This window comes from Chenopodium album, chromosome 11, assembly GCF_948465745.1.
Source record: "Chenopodium album chromosome 11, dcCheAlbu1.1, whole genome shotgun sequence".
Classification (NCBI taxonomy): Eukaryota; Viridiplantae; Streptophyta; class Magnoliopsida; order Caryophyllales; family Amaranthaceae; genus Chenopodium; species Chenopodium album.
The window spans coordinates 54,016,008-54,029,868 of record NC_137844.1 but is presented as its reverse complement, the minus strand read 5'-3'; the positions used below and the strand labels follow the sequence as shown (position 1 = coordinate 54,029,868).

Sequence of the window (13,861 nt, the reverse complement as noted above, 5' to 3'; positions counted from 1 at the left end):
CACATCATAATAATATACAGAAGCAGGTAGAAGGGAGTGCAAGCAAAGAAAAGCTGCACAACTGCATATAACCATATTAAACTGAGGAACTGACACAATAACCAGCTCAAATTAAAAGAGAGCAACAAATGAAGATGAAGGTAGGTCATGAAACCAAACAGACCATGTCACTGTCTGTAGGTAAAGAACATTGAAATGCAAGCAATAGGTGAAATGCCAGAGTCAGGAGCACAGAGTCTCAGACCAACAGGCTGGTGTTTTTGAGCAGTCTCCAATTCAAGTATAAAAGTAGTATCGTTATTAGTTTGTTACCATAAATAATAATCAAGTACTTCATTGAAAGTTGACCCCCAATATCCAAAAATCCCCTGGTCAGTTAAATCCATAACAAATTCAGAAGCAAATTAGTTTCCACCTAACTTCTTGCTTACATGTACAGGAAACCTTAGAATTCCACAACAAATCGGATATGACAACATCTGAGAGGAGATTGTGGGGGATTGGAGGGGAGATGCATCTAAACTTATGACTTCCTGAATAAAATACCATACATGAAAATGCCATTATACATAACATGATGAGGAACCAAGGTACAGGAAAAGAAAGTGAACACAAACTGGAACATCTAAACATTGTCCAAACACCGAAAATGTTTCAGAGGTCTCACAAGTTCACAACTATCTAAATGTAAGCTAGAGCATAACTTAACGTCAAACTTACAGAGATCTACGACGTTCCTTACATTTCACGGCGGCGTTTCCTTTTGAGATTGTCAAAGAGTTCATAAATATCAGCAGATGTGACCGCTTGAGATGCATCACGATTTGCCTGAATGATTATTGAAAAATTTTAAAAAATCAGAAACAAATTCATTATCTTTGATGATCTGTGAACCGTCAAAAAATAAACAGATATTAAAGCAATAGAAGAAAAATGACATACAAAGAAAGTTTCCATCTCATTTTTCATCTCCGCAATACCACTAATAATCTCCACTTTCTCTACATGACCAAGGTTATCGAACATGTTTGATGAAGCACCCTCCAGTTTCTGCAGTCTTTCTTCCCTTCTTTGCTGTGCCCTCTTCTCATACTCCACAATTGAATCATCCTTGTCAAGCAGAAAACTAACACACTTCTGTTTGTAGAAATCGGAACATTTTTCGCAACGGCAGAGGGTGTCCCTCCAGTTCTTTATAAGAAATATAGCCTTGTTCCTTTCCGCAGGCGGTGGAGCAGCCCCAAAATCAAAGCCAAGCTGACAAGAATTACCTGAGCTTCCATCTTCACTGCATTTTTTCAAGCTCAAAGCTTTCTCAGATACTTCTGCAGAAACCAACTTTTCTTCACCAGATACATTCTCAGGCTTGGTATCACCACCATTGCATGGTTTCAAGTGGTCGCAGCTAGTATCATTGATCTTGCCAGTACTATCACAGGTAGGCAAAGCCTCTTCTAGTATGCCTTTCCCTTTTTCATCGCTTGCAACCACTTCATGCTTCTTAGGAGCAACAAAGATGTTCTGGGGATAAAAGGTGAAGAATGAACAAGTAGCTGAGCAACCTGAGCAAATAAGATCCTCATATAAAGCCTCCCCTTCCTCGTCCACAGGGATCTGACACACAAAGAATTGACTCATTACCTCGCATAGTTCATTAAAAATAAAAAACCCACGCATAACTCAACATAATAATGATTTGGATATAAGAGCCAATGAAAGAAGAAAAGACAGGTAATTGTTATCCAGACAAGGCAAAAACTTAATGAAATCACAATATAACGCACAATAAGAGCCAAAAGTCCTCTTAAAAATCATCCTCATAAAAAAAAAAAAAAAAAAAAAATTGTGGAGTAAACTCTAGGTCAATCACAGTTTACAATTTTACATCACTTAAAGATGACTCCCAAAATAGCCACTAAACAACACCCAAAATAATCAGATACATTATGTTGTCTTACACGGAACCAAGCAAGAGATGCAAGGACAAATATCATATAGTAAAGCCAGTGCTAAGACTACACTACCCAGCACAAAACCCTTGATAAGCCTCTTCCCTATTGGTGACTGACAAGAGCATCAATAATGCCTTTTCTAAGGAATCAATCAACGCCATTTTGTGCCTCAGTTCATCATTAATTTCACATACACTAATAATCTAATTTTCCTGCACTTGATACAAGAGAAAATTTGCATTTAAAACATTGGAACAGTTTGTTTTTATTTAGTTTGACCTGTCAAAATTCGACTTAACCCAAAACAGATCCAAACACCTGAAACTAATGACTTTGAACAACATTTTGTGACCCAGAACAAGTTTTATCCAAACTAAAAAAAACAAAAAAAAAAAAAAAAAAAAACATTTTTTTTTCCCAGACAGGCCCGGGAACCATTTCATTTATACCACTTATATGAAATACTGATAACTTCATTGCAAAAAAATACGTTCAAGGGTTTAACAGTGGTTTTTATTGAATCTAGATGTTATTTGTATGGTTAAATTTGGCTATAATTGACTTCATTAAATCAAAAAAATCCAACATATATATATATTTAGCCAGTTGGATCAACATGAAAACTAACAATTTAGGTCTTAAACAAGCATTGTTTGACTCAAACCCAAAAATATTTTACTCTTAACCCATCCCAACCAAATTCATTTGACTGTGGTTATAAGCTTTCTGTCCTAATTGAAGAAACAGAATCAACAAAGATATTTGTCTAGCTAGACCTTGAAAACATTGATCAATGGTAATGAAATATGAGCAAATCACTGAAATAAGCTAAAAGATAAAATGTAAAAGACACCAACCTTTTCAGAGGACTCAAGACCAAGATGCTCCCTGTGATACCAGTCTTCACATACACAGCACTGTACCATTTCTTCTTCCTCTTCAACACTTGGATCAGGATAAGGGCGATCACAAGTACAATATGTACCTTTGAAATTATGGTTGTACAAATTTTCCGCATTCTCTATGTCCTTGCTTGGCTGAAGCTTACAGATGAAGTTTCCAAACTTAGAATTTCCACAATCACACCTAAAGTTTCTCTTGGTCCACAGCTCCACAATCTATACAAACAACAGTGCGTAAGGTTCATGTAGCTGGCTGACTCTGAGGCCACACCTCCATACAACAATGTTACATGCAGTTTTTGCAGTATAACGGACTAATGTGAGGATGGGAATGTTAGTGCACATCAGACAAAATTCTCAACATAGGAGCATGAAAAGAAAGACCAGAGAAATGAATATAGATAAAAATATCAAACTCACAGTAAAACAAAATCCTAGATTCTGGTTTGTTTTCTCAATAACTTCCGTTTTAGTTTCCTTTTCAATCCCAGGCATATGAATACCAGAAGAAAAAGATAGAGGAAGGAAAGCTATGAACCATAAGAAAAAATGATTAAAAGAAACATCTCCCTTTGATTCAGACAACTTTACATTAGACAGTACATCTAAAATATGATATCTTGCAGAACCGTAGGATCATAACTCAACAATTCCAGATAAAAATTCAATTCGAAATGCCTATAGAATCAACTCCAAAGACACGTCATCTTTCCACAAGATTTAGAATAAGTTTGTATAATCTCTTGATAGAGCAACATAAATGCAAGTGATAAAAGAACTATAAAGCATTGGAAAAAAAGATTTCTTACTTAAGTCAGAATTTCAAGAATAGCAATATACTTAAGATCAGATATTGCAATATATATGAAATACCATGGACAGCCGGACAGGCATCTTAAGCAAGTAGATATATAGACTATAGAGTATAACTGGTCAACTAAGATTTGGCAGAAAATTCTGGATTATATATATTTTGTATGACCAAAGAACATGTGATTGACAAAATCCACGATTTCAAGTGTAAGTAAGCAATGCAAATGAAATTATTCCATATTATGGTATTTGGGTCTTTGAATGTAAATCTTAAGAACCATATAAGATTCAACTATATGGCCAAATTATTTTCAATAGCCTTGCCATAAATCCTAACTTTCTCCACGGACAGTCCAATATAAGTCAGACATGCCAACAAAAATCTGCTTGCAAAAACTTACTCTCATTCTAAGCAGAATAAACATTACCTCATGTCCTTCGTGACAAGACAGGCTACATGCAGTGCAAAATCCAGCATTTCCTTCAGGAGTGCATGTCAAACATGAAAATATAGCTTGCCTTTTCAAATAACCTTTTGAGTATGTACACTCGTCTCCATCATCACCACCCAGAACCATTTCAGCTTCCTGTAACACAAATTACGATATCATAGAGGATAGAAGAAAAACTACTCTTCACACACATTTTCAAGTTTATACCATACAAAAGTCGTAATATCATGAACATCTAACAAGCAAAAACAGCAGATGTAAGCTAATAACTCTTACAGACAAGTAACACATTTGACAATTACACCAAGTATAACCAACAAATGCATACAGACAGATATCGCCAGACCAAATTTATCATCAAACGTAACCAACTCATATAACCCTAAAACGAAGGCTAGACATTTAACCTAACAGCCCAACCAATAGATGCTCAGCTGCAGCGCAACATAAAGAATATTACCAGCAGCCAGCAAGAGGAAAAGCGGCGCATCTCATCGAGCGTACAGGTAATCAATAAGGTAGAACACTAGGGAATGTGATGTTGAAAGCTACTCAAGTCCAAATTTCACAAGCAAATGGCTTGGCAAATAGTAGTTGATTATGCCCGAGATATAGTTTCTCAGAGGAAGCCAACGTATAGTGCCATTACTCAAATGCCTCTATCAAGTCTGAGGCTTAGGGGGTTCATATGTTCCTGACCTAACCTTATGTTACAGCAGAAGGGCTCCTTTGAGAGTCTTAAGCAACGAAATTATAAAAGACAATGAGTTAACAGAATCATAGTCAAGTACCTGCTCCCTTGCTGCCTCTCTTCAACTCTAAAATTTATAATTCTCAATCAATCCATTCAGAATTTCCACTTAAATAAACCCACCATAAGCTTGATTTAAAATTATATCCAACTTCAAATCAAAGACAAAAGCCTTAATACACATCAAAAGTTCACATTGGCACAGAATTAACCCAAACCTCAATAACTCAATAAGTACTACATAACAATAAATCAATTAATAATGTTTGTTTCTCAATTACAGAATTCTAGTACTCTTCTCTAAATTCTATCCAAAAATGTAATCATTTTTTTATTCTACACACCAATTCACCATAAAATTGAAAAAATGATAGCATGCATCAGCAATTGGGCATAACTTTCAATTCCAGAAATCAAAACAACAATCAAACACCAAATTAAAACAATCAATAAAAATCAAAATAACACAAACTCTAAAACCCTAAATAAAATCAGGAAAATGACGAAAAAATTGAAAAATTAAAGCTATGAAAATTATACCATCTCGCGTTCTTCGAGGTCATCGAGGTATTCATTGAGAGTACAAGTCTCCTTTTCACGATCATCTTCGAAAGCATCATCCATTTTTGAGAGAATTTGGCACGAACAATTGAGGAAAAATTGATGAAAGAAATTAGAAATTAAACCCTAGATTTTAGCAAAACGCTGAAAATTGCATAATTAGGGCACTGAAGTACAGTGAGAGATAGAGAGAAGAATGAGTGAAAAGAGGGGTTTGGTTTTAGGGCTTTTATTGATTTTAAGGACCGCCATGATATTTCCCGCCAGATCTCCTCTTTTAGTAAGTGATGATTTTGGATAGGATATTATTGATTTTCATTTGTATCTTAGGTAATTAAAATTATTTTTACATTAATTTGGATTGGTTGAGTATTACAAAGTATAATATTGAATTAATGTCAAATCTCTTATTTTGGTAATGAGTGATTTTGGATATTAATGGGCTAAAATTATTTTTACTGATTAGAAATTAGTTTTACTGAACTGGAATTATTTTTACTTATTTTATGTTATATTTCTTCTTTAAAATTAATGATTTTTACTGAACTGAAATTATTTTTACTGAACTGAACTTATTTTTACTGAATTAAAATTATTTTTGCTGAACTGAAATTATTTTTACTGAATTGAAATTATTTTTACTTTATATTATTTTTTTAAGGTAAAGTGAACAAGGCATAATATCCAATTAAAATTATTATTAATATTAATAGTTTGAAAAGAGTTTATAGTCTTTTTACCGGTTATGTTCTGTTTACTTCACCTTATTTTTTCTGAACTAAAATTATTTTTGCTGAATTTAAATTAATTTTACTAGTTTGCCGTTATATTTCTTCTTTGAGGTTACTGATTTTTACTAATAAACTGTAATTATTTTTACAAAACTGAACTGAACTTATTTTTATTGAACTGAATTTATTTTTGTTGAATTAAACTTTTTTTTAAAACATTTTTTTTTTAAGGTGAAGTAAACAAGACTTTAATTTCAAGTGTAACCGTATAAGTCAAACTTGGATTGGTTGAGTGTTACAAAGTATATTACTGATTTTATGTCAAATCTCTTTTTTTTTTTTTTTTTTTTTTTTGTAATAAGAAATTTGGATATTACTCTGTATTTTTTATAATATCAAAATTACAATACGTTAATAATAGTTTGAAAATGGTTTAACCAGTTAATTACAAGAGTAAGTCAAATTTAATTTGATTGATGAGTATTATATTTGTATCAAATTAATATTGTATTGTTGTGAGTTTGAGTTAAATTCTAATCGATCCGAACTAGTTATATTATAGTATACAATTTTAAGGAAAATGATAAGAAATGAAGTATGGAGTTCGGTTATTGTTTTATTATAATATTTTGTTACAAAATTATTGTATTTATTAGATATTGGTTTTGGTATGTATATATAATGTTTATACTTCAACGAATTTGATTCTATGAAAATAACTGAATAATTAATTCATTAATTTATATTGTTTTTAATTGGTATATAGCTAATAGCTGATTGATATAATTGATTATAATAACTGGTTTAACTATTGATTTTATTATCTGACTATCTGCATGGTTGGCTGGTTGTGTATTAATGTTTGGTAAATACTGTAATTATTAATGGTTAGCTGTTTTAGTGTAGGTGTATTAGCCAAAAAGTTAAATATGCAATAAGCTAATTTCAAAAAGGCTTATATATTGAGTTTTTCGAAAGACTTTTTTTTATGCCCATTAAACTCTTTCAATAATTTGTCAATCAATTGTACACTTAGTTTTTTATAATGGTCAAATCTACAATATTCCTCAATAAGCTGTTCAAGACCATTAAAAAGCTACTCGTATTTACTAAACAAGGCCACTGCTAAGTCCTGTAATCTAATTGATCGTAAACTAACTTACATTATCTAAACTTATTAGCTCATTTAAATTTAAAATAAGGATTAAAATATAATCTATCCATTATACTGTCTTAATCATAATTCAACCTCAATTCTTCCATCGAACTCTTCTTAGAAAATAATCATACTAATACATACTCACATCCGCTATTCCCACACGATATTTTGTTGTTGTTGTGGTCATTGTCAAAGACACAATCCATAATCCAAGATTAACCACATTTTTATAGGAGTACAAGTTTAAGTTCAAGTTGTTATCCATAATAATATTAATAGAGTATTAGTGCTTGTCAAAGAAAATGACTTTATAAACATTGACTAATCACCCAAATCCCAAAATTACCTCCAAATTATACACACCCCAAATCCCAATATTCCATATCCCCCAAAATCTCACCTCCTACAGCGCCAAAAGTACACCCCCCAAAAAATCCAAAAAAAAAATGCAAACATTTCCGTTACTTTTTTCTCTCCTTTTCTTCTTCTTCATACAACGCCATCTTCTAGCAGTTGCAGAACTCTGTTCTACCTTCTCGTGCAACCAACACAGAAGAGACCCGATCCAATTTCCATTTTGGGTACCCGATAACCAAACTTCTCGGTGCGGGTACCCCGGGTTCGAACTCTCCTGCAACTCCGCGGGTCAAACCCTTTTGCCTTTTAAAACTGATCATCTTATTGTTCAGGGTATATCATACCCGGATCAACTCATTTGGGTATCCGACCCGAATCATTGTATTCCTAAACGGGTTCCTGAGTTATCTTATTCGGAGCTTATGCCGTTTAGTTATGGGCCGTATGATTCGGCTTATACCTTTTTGAACTGCTCCAGCCCGAAGGTTGACCCGGACCAACTACCTGGGGGTGTTTCGGTAATTTCGTGTATGAGTGGCGGGAATTATACGGTTGTGGTTGCGTTTGATGACGTGTCGGAGGCGAAGATGAGGAGGAAGTGTGAGGTGGTTAAGAAGGTAAACGCTGCGTTTTGGTGGAGGGGGATGGAGTACGGTGTGTTTCCGATGGATATGAGTGATGTGTTTGTGCAGTTGAGTTGGGATGTTCCGAGTTGCGTTAATTGTATGCTACGTGGTGGGTCTTGTGGTTTGGTTGGTGATTCGGGTCTCGAAGTTGGTTGCTACCTTCCTGCTTCTTCGGGTGAGTATTAATCTCTATGTTCTCGTGTTTATCAAGGAGATTAATCGTGAATTCGTGACTACTTTTTTTTATACGTTCTCCGTCCCTAAATAATAATGTCATGCGTGAATACATCATTTGAGATGTCTAACTAGCTAAATTTTGAAACCGGCTTATTAGGAGCCTAGTGAAACTAACAGACGTTTATTGTTGTATCGTATGATTGTGGGATGGAGGGAATATTACGTTATGGGGAATCGATGATCGTGGAATCAACCACTAGTGGCTATTATGGGGTGATTTCGCTATCAACTTTATTCTTGATATAGGATTTTGGAACAAGTGCTATCTTTATGATGCTTTGTACTCCGTATATTGTTGTGGCATATAACAGACAAACGAGTATACCTACAAAATTGTTATGCCACTTTGAGAAGAGACCTTACACAATAACTTAGCTATAGTGAAATTCCATAGGGTTTATATGTCTAATTTAAACTTCAAATTATTGAACCATTGAAGGAAAAACATGCTTGTCCTAACTTTTTCCCGTAGTCCATAGAATAACTTGTTCTGTATAATGTGGTTGAGTTGGGAATTGAGATGCCTTGTATTGACTGACTGTAGTACGCCAGGCCGAACACGCCACTCGGGTACTAATGGATGATTCAATACTACACCCTTTGTTTAATGGGTCAATTAGTAGCCAGGAGTGCAATTCAAATGTGATAGGGTGAAAAGAGTAGTTAAAGATTTGTTTTTATTTGTTTAAAAATGATGGTCTGTTTTTGACATTTTAAAATAACGTACCAATCTTCAATATATTTCTCCTTATATGTCAATGAAAAGTATAGAATGATAATTATATGAAGCTATTTAAGATTATTAGTGTAACATAATGACCATTCAAGTATGTTCTAATAAGGGGAATCAATACATAGCCTCGTAGGATTAGCGCGTATGATGTATGATACTCACATGATACATATAGCATTACCAACTTTCTCATGCTACATAAATTTTAAAGTCATCTACGAGCTTCCATATTTCCTGTTACTTGCAAATACTAAAAATCACTCTTTGAATTCAAAACTTAAATAAAGACTATAAAAGTCAGTTTTATAATGGTAGTGTAGTCAATTTTGGCTTTTGTAAACAACCATTTGTTCTGAATTTCTGATGGCATTTGCCAGAATACAAATTTGTTTTTAACTCTTACTCCGTATGACCGTACATATTAGTAGTCATTTTATTGCAAGTGTGAGAATTCATTTACCAAATACCTATAGAATAAGGAGCTTAATTAAACTTCATAAGATGTTTTGTGTGAAAATTCCATAGGTTGTTAAAAATTGTAAAATCTTTCCTGTACGAAGTTAGTAAATCAATATTTGCTGCTTCTACTTGAGCGCGCAGTAGCTAAGATCTAAGAAACACATACAATTCAGGTTGCTGATAGTATACTGACGTGGTATTGATTTTAGAAATTCATTGTTAGGTTAACAACTGCTGAATTTATAATTAGGAACAAATGAAAACGAATTGTGAACTTGTCTTGGTAGGTTTTAAGATGTGGACATTTCAACTAATATGGTCTAGTTAATTGAGTTTCACATTTTGTATTACACGGAAGGTGGGCTGAAGAGGTTTTCTTTCTTTGTTAAACTTTTAATTAAATTGGTGTCATCTTGCTTTCTAATGAGCCATGACACACTGAAGTTGACATCTACTTCTTGGCTCTTACCATGTATATGAGTATTACGTATAAAAAATAGGTGTTTATACTCTTGGAAGCTTGTTGCTGTTTTTGTGTGTACGCTTGTTCTGATAGCCATTTTGATGTCGAAAGCTAGGTAGCTATGTAAGGCTGTGAGCCCCTAATGTTCCTTTCAATTCTGTCCTCATACATGGTCGTGTGGTTATTGTTTTTTGCACTCGAAGATTTGGGTTTTAATCGCTCTAAGTAGGGCTGTGAGCCCCTACGAGTATATGTTTCAATTCTGTCCCCATACATGCTTCTTGTGGGAATTGATTTTTGCACTCCAAAATTTTGGTTTGTTATTCCTTTGGCACGATCCAATTTTTGGGCACTATTATCAAGCCGTGCCTAGATAATGAGGGGTGTAAAAATCAATTATTTCATGTTGGTACTCTTTCTTTTGTTACATTCCATGTTTTCTCATCCTCACTCATTACACTTTTGTGGAAATGTACGTTGTAACAAATAGTCATGGGCAGGATTCGTGAACTGGTGCCCTGATATTAGCATATGACTCATAATTTTTCACGTACTTCCTCTGTTTCATAATGACCTCCAATTCAAATATAATGTGAATAGTTCGTTGTTACATGTAGTATAAGGATTTGGGGTGTGTCTAGTTCTTTTTGGGACACACAATGTCCAGTTTTCTAACTTTCTCCAATTGTTGTTTAAAGTGCTACTCTGCTTTGGATTACAAATGTTAGTATTCTAGTAAAAGGATTATGTATGTGCTGTTAATCCTCTCATTTACATCTTTACAGGTTTACCAAAAAGCGCCAAATATGGCTTAATGCTGGGAGCTGGAATACCAGGCCTTCTATGCATTATTGGGTTGACATTCTACATCAGCAGCAGGGTTAGTGCTCGTAATCAGAATCGACGTTACTCAAACACTGAATCCTCGCCCTCAATCTTTCCGCAACCAATTATCATTACACTGGGCCTTGATGTCCCAACCATAGAATCCTATCCGAAAACCATTCTAGGAGAAAGCAAGCGACTCCCAAAGCCCAGTGACAATACCTGCCCTATATGCTTGTCAGAGTATGAGCCCAAAGAGACCTTGAGGTCTATACCAGACTGTAATCACTACTTCCATGCTGAATGCATAGATGAATGGTTGAGAATGAATGCCACCTGCCCTCTTTGCAGAAATTCACCTCAACCATCATCTGCGCTTGCTGGCAGCTAGCCAGCTAACTCCTGCTTGGTCCTTGAAATCTCCTTGTGGCGTAGTCTGGATCATTAGCATTGATTCATTATTGCTTGTATATACTATAGTTTTCCTTTATTTTAGGAAAAAGGAAAAAAGAAAAAGAAATAGAATTTTTGGGCATCTTTGTGCACAAATTTTGGGGTTATTATACAGACACAAATACCATTCATTGAATTTTATGATCAATACTGTTATTTAAAAGGCAGTCACAGTTTATTGCTTACATCAATCTACCTGCATTTTTTTTATTTTTACTTTGATCTTGTCAAGCTCAACAAATTGACAAGCAAGAAGTGTTGTTTTATCAAACATAAACTTGGTAGAATGGAATACATGGTGCGTAATTCAACTCTTCTACGTCCCATGTATCTTATGATAGTTATCTGTGTCGGATAGTTGACACTCAGACAAGGGTTGTCCTTACCCAGTACTAACTTTTACTGCAACACCTCACCTCAATAATGTTGAGGAAAGAACCTTAAAAAATAGTAGAAGTGAAGTATGCTTGTAGGTTTGGCTTGAAACGAGAATCATAACTAAATCTAGCAAGTAGATCTATCTATATATCTGTTTCATTATGTTTCTTGTATATGCAAAGTGAAAAACATGCGAAAGTCTTTTAGGGTCAAGAATATATATTATGTACATAGTATGTCATGTTCGAAATTGTGAACCTCTATGTATTTGACACTTTAACATGTGCTTATATCAAACACTCGTACCTTGTATATGCTAAAAGTAACGCGGCTACCCCAGCTGGGTTGCGGTAGGTTTGTGCATCAGTTCGGCTGCCTCTGCATTTTATTTCTCTGTTTACAGTTTTCTGTTCCCTTAACTCCTGCTCCTTTAAAAATTTAACTCAGAAACAGACTTAAATGTGTGAACCATACACTGCAAAATGATATTATGTTTTTTGGCATAAGAAACTCAACTAATATCCTTAAATCATGCAGTCATGTATAGTACATGCTTGCAATCAACAAATGTGTTACCTTCTATATAAACCTTTAAATATATCCAGTCTGAAAAAAAAAAGATCAGAATTAGAACTGAAGTACACAAATATGAGTCGTCGTCTTGTCACATTCTTAGCTCTTCTCTTAGTGCTCTCCAGCAACACTGTGACAGGCCAAATACAACTAGGACAGTCAGGAGGACAGGCAGCAATTCCATGTAATCAGGTGATTAACGAGCTGTCCCCGTGTTTACCTTACCTCCACAACCAATACTCCTCACCCTCGACTTACTGCTGTCAAGGCGCTAAGTATGTATGGAAGCATTTTGCGAAAAGTAAGAAGAAACGACAGGGTGTTTGCCAATGTCTCGAGTCTGTACTGCCTATTATAGGACAGATTGATGGTTCACTCATCTCTGCTCTTCCTAAACAGTGTGGTTTGAAACTCAAACTTCCTCCCATCAGTCCAAACTTTAAATGTTCCCAGTAAGATTATGTGTTCTGTCCTTATTTTTTAATCTCTTTTTGAAACACAAGAAAGTTTATCTTAGTGACTTAGGCCCTGTTCTTTTGAGCTTCTGGGCAGGGCAGAGCAGAGCAGAGCAGATTTCAGCAGAGCAGAGCAAAGCAGAGCAGAGCAGAGCAGATTGAAGCAGAGCAGAGCAGAGCAAAGCGGAGCCGAGCAGAGCAGAGCAGATTTCATTAATATTAATATTATTATTATTACTAATATTATTATAATTACTAATATTATTATTACTTTTATTATTATTATTACTATTATTATTATTATTATTATTATTTTTACTATTATTATTATTATTATTATTACTATTATTATTATTATTATTATTATTACTACTACAATTATTATTATTACTACTGCTGCTGCTGCTGCTACTACTACTATTATAATCATTAAATTTTATTATTAAATATTAATTATAATTAATAATATTTATATTATTAAATATTAATTATATTATTATTATTATTATTATTATTATCAAATATTAATTATGTTATTATTAATATTATTATTATTAAATATTAATTATATTATTATTAATATTATTATTATTAAATATTAATATTTAATAATATTATTATTATTAAATATTATATATTATTATTATTAAATATTAATTATATATTATTATTATTAAATATTAATTATATATTATTATTATTATTAAATATTAATTATATATTATTATTATTAAATATTAATTATATATTATTATTATTAAATATTAATTATATATTATTATTATTAAATATTAATTATATATTATTATTATTAAATATTAATTATATATTATTATTATTAAATATTAATTATATATTATTATTATTAAATATTATTTATATATTATTATTATTAAATATTAATTATATATTATTATTATTATTATTAAATATTTATTATTATTATTAAATATTATTTATTTATTATTATTATTAAATATT

General features: G+C 33.0%; 3 protein-coding genes across 3 annotated transcripts; 2 read left to right on the top strand and 1 right to left on the bottom strand.

Annotated features, from left to right (window-relative positions):
- Positions 1 to 518: 518 nt before the first annotated feature.
- LOC145569215 (uncharacterized) lies at positions 519 to 5,680 on the bottom strand. The gene is made up of 5 exons (XM_081628568.1): positions 5,411 to 5,680; positions 4,096 to 4,254; positions 2,810 to 3,070; positions 943 to 1,614; positions 519 to 828 (listed from the first exon to the last, which is right to left on the bottom strand). Exons 1-5 carry the CDS (start codon positions 5,492 to 5,494, stop codon positions 739 to 741), a joined length of 1,266 nt encoding a protein of 421 aa, XP_081484694.1. The 5' UTR covers positions 5,495 to 5,680; the 3' UTR covers positions 519 to 738.
- Positions 5,681 to 7,699: 2,019 nt separating this feature from the next.
- LOC145569214 (putative RING-H2 finger protein ATL21A) lies at positions 7,700 to 11,674 on the top strand. The gene is made up of 2 exons (XM_081628567.1): positions 7,700 to 8,479; positions 10,982 to 11,674. The coding sequence occupies exons 1-2, from the start codon at positions 7,768 to 7,770 to the stop codon at positions 11,410 to 11,412; spliced, it is 1,143 nt and encodes a 380-aa protein (XP_081484693.1). The 5' UTR covers positions 7,700 to 7,767; the 3' UTR covers positions 11,413 to 11,674.
- Positions 11,675 to 12,500: 826 nt separating this feature from the next.
- On the top strand, positions 12,501 to 12,881 carry LOC145566866 (putative non-specific lipid-transfer protein 2). The gene has a single exon (XM_081626147.1). It carries the CDS (start codon positions 12,501 to 12,503, stop codon positions 12,879 to 12,881), a length of 381 nt encoding a protein of 126 aa, XP_081482273.1.
- Positions 12,882 to 13,861: the final 980 nt, after the last annotated feature.

Bases quoted from the DNA above. Each gene is read 5' to 3' on its own strand.
- LOC145569214 (XM_081628567.1), top strand. From the start codon at position 7,768: ATGCAAACATTTCCGTTACTTTTTTCTCTCCTTTTCTTCTTCTTCATA. The intron at 8,480-10,981 runs GTGAGTATTAAT...ACATCTTTACAG, and splicing joins CTACCTTCCTGCTTCTTCGG to GTTTACCAAAAAGCGCCAAA.
- LOC145569215 (XM_081628568.1), bottom strand. From the start codon at position 5,494: ATGGATGATGCTTTCGAAGATGATCGTGAAAAGGAGACTTGTACTCTC. The intron at 4,255-5,410 runs GTATAATTTTCA...TTTGTGTTACAG, and splicing joins ACCTCGAAGAACGCGAGATG to GAAGCTGAAATGGTTCTGGG. The intron at 829-942 runs GTATGTCATTTT...ATAATCATTCAG, and splicing joins ATGAGATGGAAACTTTCTTT to GCAAATCGTGATGCATCTCA.
- LOC145566866 (XM_081626147.1), top strand. From the start codon at position 12,501: ATGAGTCGTCGTCTTGTCACATTCTTAGCTCTTCTCTTAGTGCTCTCC.